At 51.4% G+C, this 15,921-nt stretch overlaps 1 protein-coding gene across 1 annotated transcript; it reads left to right on the forward strand.

The window, feature by feature from the left end:
- The first annotated feature begins 274 nt into the window (after window positions 1–274).
- On the forward strand, window positions 275–10,744 carry LOC122164523 (LON peptidase N-terminal domain and RING finger protein 1-like). Its single transcript, XM_042826613.1, is given in 15 exon segments — window positions 275–356; window positions 359–597; window positions 600–645; window positions 648–1,097; window positions 3,218–3,336; window positions 4,277–4,399; window positions 4,593–4,703; window positions 5,082–5,202; window positions 5,669–5,759; window positions 6,577–6,691; window positions 7,286–7,407; window positions 7,595–7,753; window positions 8,401–8,563; window positions 8,667–8,813; window positions 9,296–10,744. Coding segments are annotated over 15 exon segments (2,268 nt in total). The 3' UTR covers window positions 9,476–10,744.
- Window positions 10,745–15,921: the final 5,177 nt, after the last annotated feature.

Raw genomic sequence — 15,921 nt, forward strand, 5'->3', positions numbered from 1 at the left:
CCTGCTCTGCCTTTGTTTGGCTTTTAGGGACAGACAAAAGAGCCGGTGGGGAATGTGCATCATCCTTACATAAAGTCTGATCTACTAAGCTGCTTTTGGCTGTTTTTCCCAGCACCGGCAATAGGAGAGCTGTCGTCATCTCAGCGTGGGACCGGGAAGGGGATTTTCATCACAGAGTTTGGGTTGGTTCAGCTCTGGGTCTGCAGATCCACCTGCAGACAAGGGAAGCCCATTTCCCCTAAAGCATCTCGCAGGGGTCTGCGCAGTGCAGGAGATGCGCTCGATGCACCCCAACCTCCCTACATTCCCGGGGACACATTCGCAGCGGGCCGGGGCTGCTCCCCAGAATCCAACACCGGAACCCCGGTATTACGAACAGATATAGGACCCCCCCCCCAGGCACTAATGTCAAACACCGGCTCCCCGGTCTCTCCCAGGGCGCCCCGCGATGCCTCACACCGGACCACCCCGGGTCCCCCCATGTCGTTCACAGCACCGCCCCCGGTGCCGCCGACTCCGTTACGAAACGCGGCCGGGGCGGGGCGGCGCGGCGGCGGCGGCAGCCAATGGCGATCCCGGCGGCCCTCGGTTCGGGCGGAGGGGGGGGTCGTACCGCCGAGCTCCGGCGCCGCAGCGTTTCGCCGGCCGCCCCGGGCAGAACGGGCTGAGCCTCGGCTATGCGGCCCCGAGGCCGTCTCGGCGTTCGGTGACTATAGCCATGAGCAGAGACCCTTCCACCTCTTCCACCCCACCCCGGGTGGGCAGCCCCATTCCGCAGCCCCTCGGGAGCGCGGAGGTGCTGCGCTGCCCGTCCTGCCGCCTCCTACTCTGGGAGCCGGTGACCGTATCGTGCGGGCACTCCTTCTGTAAGCCGTGCCTCGGCGGGGCCGTGCCCTCCCGCTGCCCCGTGTGCCATCGCCGGCTGAAGCTGTTGGGCGTCGAGGCGGTGAGATGCAACGTGGTGCTCTGTAACCTGCTGGAGAAGTGCGAGGAGAGGGGGAGCCGCTCGGCCAGGCTGGCAGCACGCATCCGGAGTCGTCTTGCCCGTGGGGACCTGCAGGATGCTCTGAGGATGGCCCAGAAGGGCATTGAGATGGGTAAGCAGCATGGGGCCCGAGAGGCTGACAAGATGATGACACGGAAGGGGCTGTACAGGGATGAGGACGTGCTGTTGGAGCACGTGGGTACCAGTGCAGGTCATTTTGTCCCTGCACCATGGGTGACCTCTGTGCTGACACAGCTGGGGCTGGGCACCTGCGGAACTCATTAGGAGTGCTAGAAGTGTTGGAAAGAAACGGGGAGGGCAGAAACACCACCAAAAGCAGGGCTTCTGGGTCATCCCCATCCCTGCAGAAGATCATCAGCAGCACAGGGACACGGCCTTCCCCAGGCCATAGTGGCTGCTTATCCCCAGGGTCAGGGCTTGGTGTCCTATTGCCATGTGTCCTTGGTGTCAGCAGCAGCTGGAGAGGAAGGAGGTCTCATTAACAGCTGAGCTGACAAAGCTGAGTTCCACAGCTTCCCAGAGTATTCATTGTATCATTAGAAGAGCACCTGAGGGGGTAGGGGTGATGGAAAGCATCTGAGACTTCTCCAGTCGGGGGCAGAAACTGAGCACACCCAGTGCTCAGCAGGGCTCCCTGACCCCCTTCTGCACCTGGCACTGAGTAGACATTCGTCTACAAGGCTGGGATCAGGCCCAGGAGGTTGTTCTGCTTTACTGTGTGTCCATAAGTGGATTTCTTGGAGAGTGACGCTGCTCCAAGTGGGGTTACACAACACGGCTGGGAAGCAGGGGGGCTGGAGAGCAGAGGCATGAAGGTCCTCTCAGAATGAGCAGTGTTTCTATGGCACCGAGCTCTGCTTCTGCAGCACAGCATCTCCTCCTCGTCACCTGCTGTGGGATGAGCCCCAGAGGTTTGGGGTGTACCCCTAAGCAAAGGGCCAGCAGGGAGTGAGCTGTAGTCCCTTTGTGCAACCTCCCAAAGCACTGCATGGTCCTGTGTGCCCTTTGTTCGGACGTTACTGTGTTATGGGCTGACTTTTGTCTTGCAATTAGCTGTGAGTAGCAAGAATGAACTATTGCAGGCTCAGTGCTTGGTCTTTCTTTGCTGCGTGCTCAGCTTGCTGTTGGCTGGGGGAAGTCCAGTTTGGGACAATGAGGAAATAGGGATCAGTGGCAGCTCCCATAGACCCGTATGTGTGGGTGCTTCTCGGGCTGTGCCAGTTAGTGGTGCTTTGGGGCTCAGTGCTGCTCAGGGCAGGAGCTGTGGGCTTTGCACTGAGCCCGCTGGGACACCATGTGGCCAAAGGGAATAGAAAAACAGGAGATAGCAGGTTGACAAAGTGAACCAAATAGTGCTGTGGATGGTGTAACACAGGAGGGCTCCTCTGGCATTGTGCTGCCAGCTGGCTCACGTCCCTGATGCTTGGTGATATCATACAGCAAAAATAGCTGCAGTGTCACAGAAATGCAGAACTTGCTGCCTGATTTTATGTGTCTTATTTGTGCTAAATCAGTCACTTTGTTGACAGTCTGTAAATGTTTGAATGTGCTCGCTGATGTGGAAAATAAGCTCCTGGACTTTGTGCTCGTGTTTTCACCTCTGCACGTCATTAGGAGCTGCAGTATCTCATCCCCAGACGTGTGCAGAGGGCTGAACTCCGGCACAGCCAGTTCCTGAAGTGCTGCATTCTGATCTGATCACAGCACACACAGACACATGTGCACGTAGGCTCACAAGGAGCACGTGGTGCCCAGCTGCAGCCCAGCCTGTACAGCCCCATGTGCACTTTGGGGTGTTGTTCTGTGAGCGCCCCTTGGTGCTGAGATCCCATTGGTGATACCATGCTGATACAAGCCTGGATGCCCTAATTCCTTTCCTCTGTTTCAGCCTTTGCTTGCACGTGGGAACTCAGAGCCACCTGGTGGGGAGGATGGGAGCCCTCCTTGCACCCATAGGTTTGCCCCCGTCTGGGGACAGCAGTGGTGGCTCCAGGAGGCTGCAGCGTTTTGGAACGGCAGTCCCCAGCTGCTGGCTTGTTGGGTGACACATTGCCCCGAATTCCATCATGGAGACCCTCGTGGTGACCTCTATGGGGAGCACATACTGTATCCCAAAAAGATGGGCAATGATCCTACTGTGATTGAAAGTGAGCCCCACGGCAGTGGTGCTGCAGGGGCGCTTGGCACCAGGACCCACCTTTCTCTTTGCAGCCCTGGAGGACACATCCCTGCATCTGTGCCGGGCAGAGGCCTTGGCAGCCCTGGGGCGGTATTCAGAGGCGCTGCAGGACCTGGAAGCTGTGTGCAGGGCTGAGCCCATGGAGTGCGAGGTGAGCAGAGGAGGGCAGCTGGGGGTGTGGTGGTGTTTGGGAACCTCACCTCACTGCACAGGGGAGTGATGTCCCCCTTTTCTTCTCCCCCTGGGGATTTCCCCTTTGCTGGTCACTGAAGGCAGAGGACTTTTTAGCTGCAGGGGCGGATGTGGGTAATTTAACTTTTATCTATGAGGGCTGCTCCAAAAGTAATGCTTCCTATTGTATTACGTTGGCCCCGACACTCACTGAACATTCACTGGTGTTTGCTGAATATTAATGGAGCCCAATCAGTGAATGTAAGCACAGTGTGGCAGTGAGTGGTGCATTTCAGCAGTAGAAACAGTAACAGTGATCACCTCTGCTAGTGTAGATTTATATGAGCGCAGCATGCAGGCTCTTGTTCATCACTGGTGAAAATGTATAACTATTGGTAGTGAAAAATAGTGCTTTGTAGCTGAGAACGTGCTCTATCAAATACTGTTACTGTACTCTTTGTATCTGTTTTGGTTTCCATGGATATAAATAGGAAGCATTACTTTCAGAGCAACCTATATACATCTTAATCCAACCAGTTACTGGTTGCTGGGTCCAGCATGTGGTTCACAGGCAATCCTGAGTTCTCACAGCTACTGGCTTCAGAAATAGACTACTCAAATTCATTAATTGTTAATATGGGACACAAGCTCTCTGCAGTGTTAATTGGAGGATCTTTGCTCACATGCTCTTGGTGAGGATGTAAAGAATGCTGATGTGCAGGACCGCAGCTTGGGGCTGGGGGCTTCTATGCATGTTTGTCAATCACTGTGCAGCTTCAAGGCAGAAGCCCTTTACCCTTTCACAAGGTCTCTGTACGGAGGGAGTGAATCCATCAACATCAGGGCTTGGGGCACACAAGGGGCACATTCTCAGCTGGCTGCTGGCCTGTAGTCAGCATAGGTTTTTCTGTGCTCTCCAGAGCTTCTACAGGAAAGGGAAGGTGCTCCTGGAGATGGGACGGAGAGCCGAAGCCCTGCTGGCATGGGAGCACTGCCTGATGCTCAATCCTTGCTTCCAGCCTGCGCAGAGAGAGATGGAGAAGGTATGTGGGTCTGCAGAGTGGTGGATCCCATGCACTCCCATTGCTCAGGGATGTTCCCTGATGTAAGTTTGCTGAACTCAGCCAGCACTGGAACAAGCAGCCGTGATGCTGCAGTGGCCCAGGTCTGCTTTGGGGTCTCTGGGTCACACATCTCCTCCCAGAAACCCTGCTGAGCCCTGCTTTCTCCTTGCAGGTCCTCACATGGGAGGATGCTCCTCAGTCATGTGCTGCCCACCAGGGCTCATCAGATCCCCAGGAAGAGCAGGATGAAGGGGATCCTGCATCCTCATCCACACAAGCTCAGGTAATATAGGCTGCAATGGGGTTTGGCATCCTTTTGGTACACCCCAAATTGAAGTTTCCCAATGATGGGAATGGTAAAGGGCAGCTGTGCAGAACCATGCCCGTGGGCACATGGTTGTGTAGCAGGTGGTGAGAGAGCTGAGGAGGCTCCTCCTGGTTTCCAGCCCTCTTCCAGTTTTGTTCTGCAGTATTTTTTACAAGACTTTAGACTGCTGTTTAAAACACAAAAGTCACATAACATTCAGGAAAAAAAAAAACCCTAGAAAATTTCAGTTTTAATGGTGTTTTTTTTCGCTTGGTAAACACATCTGAGAACGATTCAGACCATTAGGAGCTATTAAGAAAAACTCAGTCTGCTCTTTCTACTTGCTATGCCCAGGAACAGGAGGAGGAGCTGGAGGCTGGCAGGGATGATGTGGTGGCTGAGCATGGCCAGGGAACACCCGTGGGACAACGGAGAATTCCAGGGGCTGCAGCACAGAGGGAGGACAGACAGGAAGGTGAATGCCATCTTGTGCAGGACAGCAAGCATCTGAGTTTGCCTAAATCATAGAATCCTTAAGGTTGGAAAGACCGCTAAGATCCTCTCGTCCAACCATTGACCCATCACCACTGTGCCCTTGTCCCTAAAGCAGTGGTGATCCCCTGTGGCAGTACAGCAGAGACCTCCATCTGGTGGCTTCTTTGGGCTGCTTCACCTTCTGGTGCTGCAGTTTCCCTGCAGAAGGAGGAGGAAGAGATGCTGCCTTCCTCTGCCCCCGATGTATGAGCTGTGGCTGAACATGGATGGGTTGTTGGCTGGGTTCATGTTGCATCACCCAGTGGTTTTGTTTTCAAATTCTGAAGCGCTTTGTGTAAGAGTTGATTCCTCACGCCTCAGAACAAGGTCAGAAAGCAAAGCTTAATTTTCAGTATTGAAACAGGTGGGTTTTTTTCTTTTCTTTCCTCCTCTCCTTTTGCCACCAGCTAATGAAGAGGAAACAGCAGCAATGAGTAACCTGCTGCCCCTTGAGGACCTGCTGAGCATTTCTGACTTGGAGTGCTCCCTCTGTATCAGGTGAGTTCTCTGGCTGCTTTTTGGATGAGAAATTAGAATCACAGAACATCCTGAGTTGGAAGGGACCCATCCATCATTGAGTCCAACTCCTGGCTCCACACAGAACCATGCAAAAATCAGCACCCACCTGGTTCTGCTTCTTGGTTTGCATCTTTCTTTTCCTCTTAATATCAAACGCAGTCCCCAGTGCTGTGAAGTAAAGTTTGGCAGAAGTAAGAGCTAAGAGGGAACTCGCACACTGGTGGGATTCATGGGGACCCCCAGGGATGGGGAGCTCTGACCTTGGATAGTTGCCATCTCACTCATTGTGCAAATCCAACAGTCTCAGATCAGGCTTCTAATGAATGGAATAAATATTCACATTTAATTAACAAGAGTTGCAAGCAAAGATTGGCTAACACAGCTTTAGTGAAAGCGAATTGTGTAGCTGTGTGCTGCCTGGGCTTGGGAAGCACAGTGTGAAAGAGCTTCCAGCAGTGTCTCAGCCCTGCAGCATCACTGTAGATTCCCCTTGAAGTTTGCAGGAGGTGATGTGGGAAACACTCGATCCTGCTGGAAGCAAAATCCCTTAAGGTCTTACTGTGGAATCTTTTCAAGCCTCCTACTTGCACAAAGGGGACTGCAATGAGATGCAGGTATGGGGCTGGGAGTGGCTGGGAGCTGTGCCTGCAGCTCCATCCTCGCTTGCATCAGCATGCAGCAGGTGCTTTGTGGAGCTGAACCCAAGTTGGATTTGGAACTCCCAGCCCTCTGATCTTCTTCCTGGACATCACCATGCTCTTTCCCATTCAATCCAGTGACAGAGGCTCCTTTGCAGGATGTTCTTTGAGCCAGTGACGACGCCATGTGGACACACCTTCTGCAAGGAGTGCCTGGAGCGCTGCCTGGACCACCGGCCCAACTGCCCACTCTGCAAGCAGAGCCTGCGAGAGGTGAGGGCTGGGGGAGGGCTGGGGCTCCCCTGCCTGGGGTGGGGACAGATGGGTGGGAGAGGACTCAGTGCCCATCCCAGGGATGTCAGCTCTGCTCATGCAGGAATGACCTGACAGCTGATAACTAGGACCAGGAAATTTGTTTCCATGAGATGTCCCAGTGATTGAGTGAGATTGTAAATAGGACTGAGAATCAGAGAGAGAGAGATTGGCAGAGAGAAGAAAGTTAATGGTAGTTACTTTTAAAAATGGAAATGGATGGAAAGCCTGCTAGCCTGGGAATTTGATTTCATCTTTTATGAAAAGAGATTCAGATGAGCTTGTTGGGGAAATCAGGTTGTCATACATGGATGGACCACATCAGTGTCAGTGACAGGATGCTGTCTTGGATGGAGTTCTGGGTCTGATCTGAGTCCGGAGGTCTTGTAAGGCTGATGCAGCCCTGCTGCATAACCCCCCAACCCCCCTCCCAGATGGACCTTATTCTTCACAGCTCTAAGCTGAAATTACCCTCAGCTCCTACACGTGTGAGCATGATTCAGAGCCTCAGGGTTCCCCTCCTGCTCTGTCCAACCCATCTCTCATTTCTTGCAGTACCTGAAGGCAGGGAGCTACAGCCCCACACTACTGCTGCAGGACATCATGCTGGCTGCCTTCCCTGCACAGCTGGCTGAGCGCCGTGAGCTCCACCGGGCTGAGATGGCTGAGCTCTCCAAGTAAGGGATCTGCCCTGTGTGTTGGGTGTGTGAGGGGCTTCTCAGGTGGCATGTCCCATTTCTAGGACTGCACCATGGTGGTCTATAGCACAGCATCGCTTTTTGTGGGTTCATGGGAGCTGACCCAGAGCCTCTGTTGTGTTTTGGGGGGGAGGGTTTCAGAGCAGTCTCCCCTCTTTTCTTTTAGCCTGACCACGAACATCCCCATCTTTGTGTGCACGATGTCCTTCCCTGGTGTGGCCTGCCCTCTGCACATCTTTGAGCCCCGCTACCGCCTGATGATCCGGCGGTGCCAGGAGACTGGCACCAGGAGGTTTGGCATGTGCATATATGAGAATGGGAAAAGGTGAGCGCCAGGGCAAGGCTGCTGCCTTCTGCCACAACTTGTTTAATCCTGTCTGCACCAATCCCAAGTTTCTAAAATTTGGAATAGAGGGAGAACGTGGGGCAACTTCATATCCTGTGTCACCCAGAGGCAGTATCTGTGGGGAGGATACCTCTGAGCTTCACCATTCCTGCGTGTCCTCTGTCTCCTTTAAAGTGGCCATCCTTCTCATTTTCCGCCCATTACAAGCTGCAGTAGCACACTGGGCTTCTTTTTGTCGCATTTTCGTTGATCTCAGATGGGCTCAGCCTTTAGGCTCCTACCCCAGGACTCCATTAAACTCCTATACTTACAGGACAAAGTCTTCCTGGGGCTTAAGTCCTCCTGCTCGAGAGAGATGGGATGAATAACTTCTTATGGCCTTTGGTGAACTTTTTATTGGTATTCAGACCTGGACAACAAGGCAGCATGAGGACCTTAGCCATTTTTTACGTCAGGCAAACCCGAGGAAGTTCTCATTGTTCCCTGCCCTCTTGCAATGAGTGCTAGCAGAGTTAGCTTCTGATTTTTGCACCATGCCTCTCCTTGGAGATGCTGCATGCAGGAGGAGGCAGCTCTCACGTGTCAACACCCTGCTCAGGCCCCGTTCCTCTCCCTCTCTCCTCCAGCTTTGCAGACTATGGCTGCATGCTGGAGATCCGGCAGCTGGAGCTCCTGGCAGACGGCAGGTCGCTGGTGGATACCATCGGTGGGCGAAGGTTCCGGGTGCTGAGACGTGGACACAGAGATGGCTACAACACAGCTGACATTGAGTACCTGGAGGACAAGAAGGTGAGAGCAGGACCAGGTTAGGAGCCCCCAATGTGGTGGGTGCCTTTGGTGGGCACCGTGCTCCTCACCCATCCTTCTCTGTTCTCCTCTTCCCTCCACCCAGGTGGCTGGGGAGGAGCTGCAGGAGCTGCAAAGCCTGCATGAAAGCACCTACCAGCTGGCACAGAGGTTTTGGGACCACGGGGACGTTGCCTCCAGGCACCTTTTGTTGCAGCATGGGCCACTGCCAGAGAAGGAAGAGGACATTCAGGTAATGCTGTGGGGGCAGAGATCTCTGGGGCATGGATGTTCAACTTTTTGGCTTGCCTGGGCCACATTGGGTGAAGTGGAATTGTTTTCGGATGCATATAAGCTAGCTATATAATGTAGTTTATGTATATAATTAATGGAACTTCTTTTTTTTTTTTTTTTTTAACATTTATTACTAAAATATAAAAAGGGCAACAGAAATTCAGAACTAGTGGAGTATTTGACCTTGTTTTTGTGAAACTAATGCATCAGTCCAGGCTGGATGTGGCTCTGGGCAGCCTGGTCTAGTGGTTGGTGACCACTTTGAGGTCATTTTCAACCCAGGCCATTCTATGATTCTGTTCATAGGTTCAGGGGAAATGTGTAGCACTGAGGGATGTGGTTTATTGGGTGGTATTTAATGGTAGGTGGACAGTTGGATGGGATGATCTTGGTTACTAAATGACTCTTCCTTATTCAGCTCTCTCCCTCTCTCCCCTCCAGGCTTCTGCTGATGGCCCAACCTGGTGCTGGTGGCTGATCTCCATCCTGCCCCTTGACCCATCCTTCCAGCTCAGGCTCTTCTCCAGCACCTCACTGCATGCCCGCCTGGCCCAGTTGCAGCGTGTCCTTCTGGCCCTGCTGCAGCCCTCTCCTGAGCACAGCCCCCAGGGCCTCATCTGATCCTCCAAACTCTTTGCACGGGAGAATACAGCCCCTTGGGTTTCTTCAGCATTTCTTTGTGGTTTGAGAGTCCTACCAAAAGCAACCTTAGCAAGGTCAGTGCTGCTGCCAGCAGTGACTCAATGCCATCCATGCTGTTCCCCTACGCGGTGGTTGGTGGCACTGGAGTGACATAGATTTGCCATACCACAGGAGGAGACCATGCCAGAAAGGTGGGTTGTGCCTTTAGAAGCCAAAATCCCTTGCTGAACTGCATTGGCCTTAAGGTGGACCATCCTTAGGGCAGAGGACTGAGTGCTGGGGCTCATCCTCTCTGAAAGGTAGGGCTTTGGGTAGTGGTCCTGCTGCACGTGGCAGGAGGTATAAAGTCATGGAAGATGTGACACAGCCCTGTTGGCTTTTTCCAGCCTCAGCAGCTGGAAGCTCAGCCTCTGGGTGAGAGTTGGACATAATTTCTAATGAGAAAAAGAAGAAAAATTCAATGCAATGATCTGAAATCCATGATTTCATTCTCTCCGCCAGGCAGCAGGGCTCTGGGTACTCACTGCTGATGGAAGAATGAAGCTCAGCAGTGATTTGTGTGACTTTCTGCCTCTTGAGCAGTGTGATTTCACCATGTTCAGCATTTCTTTGTGAACTTTCTGCCTCCTTAGAATAAAGGAGCAGAGGCTAGGTCCTTGACTGTAGGACTTGGGACAGCTCAGGGCCTCCTGAAGCAGCCCACAGTGAAGTCAAAGGGAACCAGTGGCTGATGCTGTGAACCCTGTGCAGGGGAACAAGTGCCTGGCTGCAAGTGCCTGACTGCTTGTTTCCAACTAAAGGGAAAAAATTACTCCCTCTCCCCAGGCAGGGGAGGCTTTGCTCTGTTTTGGAATTTTCATGTCCCCTTCATAATTTCAGTGGCTTTAGGTGAAGCGTAGGATTAATACCTACCTACTGCATTAAGGGATTAAAATTTTTCACCACTTCATCCCTGGGGCTCTGTGTGTGGGGGGGGGTGGAGCAGCACTGCCTTTTGAGAAGTGCCTTTCTTTTCTGCAGAGTGGCTTGAGCCACCCCCATAACCACCATGGGTCCCTCTATGGCTCTGGTCTATGTCTGCAATGGGCACTGGAGCCACATCTGCATGGTGTACTACAGGAAGGGACTCATGCAAACTGCTCCAGTTAGCTTAGAGTGCCTTTGGGGGTTGTGTTAGTGTCCTCTCTTTTGATTATTTGTTCTTTATCATCGTTGAAATAAAGATGTTTTGTTGGTGGTGTCTGCTTCTGAGTTGCTCCTTTGATGAAATGGGGGGATCCGAGTTGGTAATGGGGTCATCAGGGGACGGGTGGAGAAGTGGTGCAGCGGTGGAGGCAAGTTAGAGGGACACGGTGAAGAGGGGATAGATGGTAGCAAAGAGGAAAAAAAGGGCGAGGATCTGAGATAGTGCAAAACAGCGTCAGCACCGGGCAGGGTACCGCTAGTGCACGGCGCCATGTGCCGTTCCATGCGATGCAGTACCGCGCTGCTCCACCAGAGGGCGGGCGGAGGCTGAGCGCGGCTGGGCGGACTGGAAGAGGCGCCGTGCTGCCCGAGGTCGCCCAGCTCTCCACTGACCCTCTTCCCACCCGACCCATCCTGCACCCCTCAGTTGATGGGAAATGTCCTGTACCAGAGGTATTCATCCCCGGAGAGATCTCAGGCAGCATTAGCACCGAGCCCTCCGCCTCTCAGCGCCATCCCATCTCCCCCAGCCTCCCTCCAAAAGCTCTCCTTCCCCTTCAGTTTTCAACTCCAAACGTCAGTGACAATTTTCCCTATCAGAGTGGGCAAGCAATTAGCTAAAGAGGCAAGTAATTAATACAGCAGGCGACAGGCTGCACCTCTTCTTTCTTTAACAAATGGCGTATTTCCAAACTAATTAGACTGAGATAGCAGTAAATCAACATGAGATTGTTAGAGCTCAGATCTTCTCCGGTAAGACTGCGCTTGCACTGAAATGGGAGCGTGTTATACCTAAAGGTTAATGAAGAAAGAGGGGAAAAGCAGCACTGATTGATTTATTTTTTTATTCATGCTGTAGCAATGACACTTTGGAACAATGTCAGATGGATCACATCTTTCCTGCTTTTCAGTGCTCAGTGGGGCAGTGCCAGCATGTAGAGAGAGGGAGCCTAGATGGGGCCATGTATCTATATCTATATCCACACAGTGTCATAATGCTGAGACCCAAGGCTCCAGCCACAGCCCCCGTCTCCCCATTCCCCCTACAGCAATGCACTCTCCTTGCTTTCTCCCTCCCTGTTGATTTACGGCTTCACAAAAACCATCTCAGTTGAAGCAAAATATTTACAGCACTGATTAAACACCAAGGTAATGGGAAACTTGTTAAAAGTGTAGAACTTATATAAATACAGCACTATTAAAATAAAATGTGACTTTCAGCAAGAACAGCTCTCTCAGCTGTGCTGTGTTTACTTTAATTGTTTCTCTCCATTAATTACAGTCTGAGAGGGAGACTTGTGCAAATTGAAATAAATTAATCGAATTTGTTTAGTTTTGTGTGGCTGGCTTATGGGGATTGCAATTAAGTGAGAACATTTGGGGTATTAAATTACATTCTTCCCTTTTCAAGCACCAAAAATGTGAAAAAGAAGGAGTCTTCAGCAATTAGAAGGTAAGTGAGCATTGTGAGCAATGGTTATTACAGCTCTGTGCCACAAGAATTTCACTCCTTGCAGGTGTTAAGGTTTATCCCTGAGTAAATGCAGCCTGGCTCTGTGCAGTGACAAAGGAGAGTTGGTGGGGCTGATGAGCAGGATGGGGTAGGGTGACCTGTGCTGCAGTGGGATCAGGTCTGTGTTACTATAGAGCTTGGTCTGGTTCTGTAGTAACCAGCTGCTTGCATCCCTGCTGGCTTCCACCTCCTAACTCCAACATTTGACACAAGGAAAGGGGCTCCCAGAATCTCTGTTCCTGTGTAGGCAGTGAAACTGAAGAGAAATGTGAGCATCGTGGGGAAGGGAATTGCACAATCACAGAGTTAGAGGGGTGGGAAGGGACACCTGGAGCTCGTCTTGACCAACTCCCTGTTAAAGCAGGTTCATGAAAGTATATTGGATGCTCAATGCCTCTAAGACACCAGAGAATCTACACTACAGTCTTATTCCATCATCCCCGCTTTGGCACATACCAGCTTTTGGCACTATTCATGGCCCCTCCTGCTCCAGCCTTGCCCCCAACCAACCTGAGAGGTGGGGGCTGCATAGGAGCTTTCTTCCAGACATACTTTTCCCTCAAGAAATACAGCCAAACTCGGGCAGGGATGCCAGCACTAAGAAGGAGAAATGCATCACTTCTTCCCTAAAGAAAAAGGATTTGGGGAAAGAAATGGGGCAATGGGAACAAGCAGCAACCTGGTTCCCTCATCCCTGCCTTGTGCAGAGCTGCTCACTGCTCCCAACCTCTGCACCTGGCTGTCGCTGTGCCTGGATGATGTATGGAGTGGCTGTGCTGCAATAGGATTTGTACCCAGAATATTGGCTGGATGATAAAGGAGTCTGTCTGTGGTGATAATTGCACCATAAATAGCGTTGGGTTCAGCAGTGACGAGTGAGGCACTTGAAAACCTCACCCTCCAGATTCCTCCTACTTCCCTCCATCTTCCTGACTGCTAACAAGCTGTAGGAATAGCTGGTTGGTTTCCACCAACCGCAGGAGGATTATTGTGCTCAGATGCAGCTGGGCACCCTCCTCACCATAAATCTTCATAGTGGAGAAAGAAAGGGAGAGGCAAAAAAATAAAACCCAAGTAAATCAGATCATTACTGAAAAGCAGAGGGTAGGGCTGCTGCTGTCCCTCCTCATTTGGTGCTTTCGGCTCCTGGGGGTGACTGTGTTGTGCTGCTGATGGGAGCTGAGAAGCTGCCAGCCAGCCTCAAATGCTGACAAACGAGAGCTCAGGCCAGGGCATGTTGTAGCAGTCAAGAACTAGGAAGAAGAGAAAATTAATGAGGATGGATTTGGAGCTTACTCTCACTCTTTGCTTTTTGAGCCTGGAGAAAGCACGTGAACTCTTTCGAAAGAAAAGTTGGGAGTGGATCTGGCTCTGCAGGCAGATTAACCTGCTGCTGAACTCCAAATGATACCTTAAAGCCTGGCCTGTGTGCACAGGGGGGCTCCTGCTCAGGTCTTCTGGGGCTCTGTGCTCATAACAGGAATTTGGGGAGCATGGAAGAAGTGGTCAGTGTTGTAAAGAGGCATCTATTGATCAAATCTTATTCACAGGGCAAAGGAATTTCTGCTGTGGCTCTCCACTTCCTGATAAACAGTGCCCTGTTTTGCTGCAAATAGTTAAAAAAAAAAAAAAAATGGACTGAGTAGCACAAACCTCCAGGGATCTAAACAAACAGTCCCCAAAAGCTTGCAAGATCTTGGCTAAAAGTTAACCCTGGAGCAGCCAGACATGGCATCCCCCAAAAGCTGGGAAAATCCTCCCTTTCCCCACTCCGTCTCAGTGTGAGGAGCACACCAGCCCATGGTGGGCAGCCCCTGGTTGTGGTTCCCCAGGGCTGCGACCCTGCAGATCAAGGCACAGAGAGCAGCAGCTCCCTCAGCTCTGCATGCACCGCCACGCAGGCTGCTCAGCTCTGTACAAATCCATAAGCTCCCTACGCCTTCCTCTTCTGCACATGCAACAAATCCAAAGACCAAATATAGAGTATATTTTTTATTTATTTAGTTTTCTCCTTTTTCCCCCCCCATTCTGGACTGTTTGAGACCAAACTGTTTATTCTGTTTAAGCTTCAGCTTTGCACGTTTTAATCTTTCACAGTTCCAGGTGCACCCAAAAAGATAAGGGCATTAGGAGGTGCGCTGCTGCTGTTAAAATAAATAAATAAAGCTGAGATTAATTCAAAGCTGCTTCTTAATACTCAGTATTCCTCCACTATCTGCTGCTATTATTATATTTACCTTGTCTAAGCTGGCACAAAACACTTAGCACAACAAAAGCTGTGGCTGCTCTTTGGTTCGGCGCTCCCCTCTCGCTTCTCTTCTTTGTTTTGTGCGGCATCTCTGTGTGCAGAAGGGAGGGCAGAGCTGTCACAGCCCCAAGGCCACCGATCCTCCACCGATGAGCATTTGGCACAGGATGGGCAGGGGGAGAGGGAAGCACTGGGGAGGTGTAGCAATCACGGCTTGGAGCTGAAATAAGCTGTCACACTTTGTGCACCTCTGACAATAGAAGATTTGTGGAAGTGGTGCTTTAGTCCAGATTAAAAGAAGTATCCTTTCTGAGAGTCACTCCTTCTCTTGTCTTCATTTCTGAAAGTCACTCCCTGCATTTTGCTTTGCCAGTTTTCTCACTTGAGAGCTTACACCACCCACAGCACTGGGTACTGCTGAGCTCTGGCTCACAGTCAAAGCCTCCTCCCTTCAGGGAGATGGAAACTAATCAATGAAGAACATTAAACACCAGGAAAGCCACAGCAACTTACCTTTCCCCATAAAGGTCACATTCCCACAGTGACTTCATGGTAGCACTGAGCTGAAGGCAGTGTGGGGAAGTGACAACTCTTGGAGATAAGCTCTCATTCCTGTTTTCTGCAGGATGCTCTTAAATGGTGAAAGAAGACATTGCTGCTGAGCTGGCCTGTCATCCTGTCTTGTGCTCAGCTGAGCTTTGATTTTCCATCCGTCTGTGGGAGACCTGGGCTCTCTCATCCCTGGGTTTGTGGGCATGGGTCCACATAACCATGGGGTCCCACTGCTGTGGGAACCACAGCCACTCATTCCTGCCCCAGTGCCTTTGCACAGAGTCTCCCATGCTTTGCTGGAAGAAGGGTGATGCATTCAGATCACTCCAAGGATGCCCAGCAGGATTCTTGAATTATAGCCTGTTACCCCAAGCTGCCCAATGTACGTCCCTGGTCTCTTGATTATCTTATCTCCCTTCCAAAGATGAACCAAGATGGAATCCAAGGAGTACAGTCATGAAGTCAAGACACATGGGAAAGCGCACAAAACCATCCCTTGGGACCAAGGCAGGACTGGTGGGACCATCCATCCAGGCAGCAATGGGGAACTTCTTTCCCTCAGCATTCAGCTGTCTCCAATACAGCTGCTTACTCAACACCTGGCACAAAGAAAGGCACAGGTTAGTCGTGTGGCTGTTTCTGTTGACAGAAGAACAACAGAAATCTGGAAATAAACAAGTCTCTGTACAGATCCCTCTCCTCATATTGTTGCAGAAAATTTAAGATATTGTCCAGGGAGAGGCTAAATTGCTGGTTTGGCACTGAGCAATATTAACAAGTTTCTTCTCTGAGCTCTCATCTTTCACACCTATAGGAAAGAAGACAGCACTTAATGTCCCTTTCTATTAATATGAAATGGTCCATAAGGCTCAAGTACCAGTGAGACTTCTCTTAACAAGGCCAGAAATCTGTTGATCCTTTTTTCCA

Source organism: Centrocercus urophasianus, unplaced genomic scaffold (assembly GCF_019232065.1).
Source record: "Centrocercus urophasianus isolate 14NV4802_14NV808 unplaced genomic scaffold, USGS_Curo_1.0 seq_26, whole genome shotgun sequence".
Classification (NCBI taxonomy): domain Eukaryota; kingdom Metazoa; phylum Chordata; class Aves; order Galliformes; family Phasianidae; genus Centrocercus; species Centrocercus urophasianus.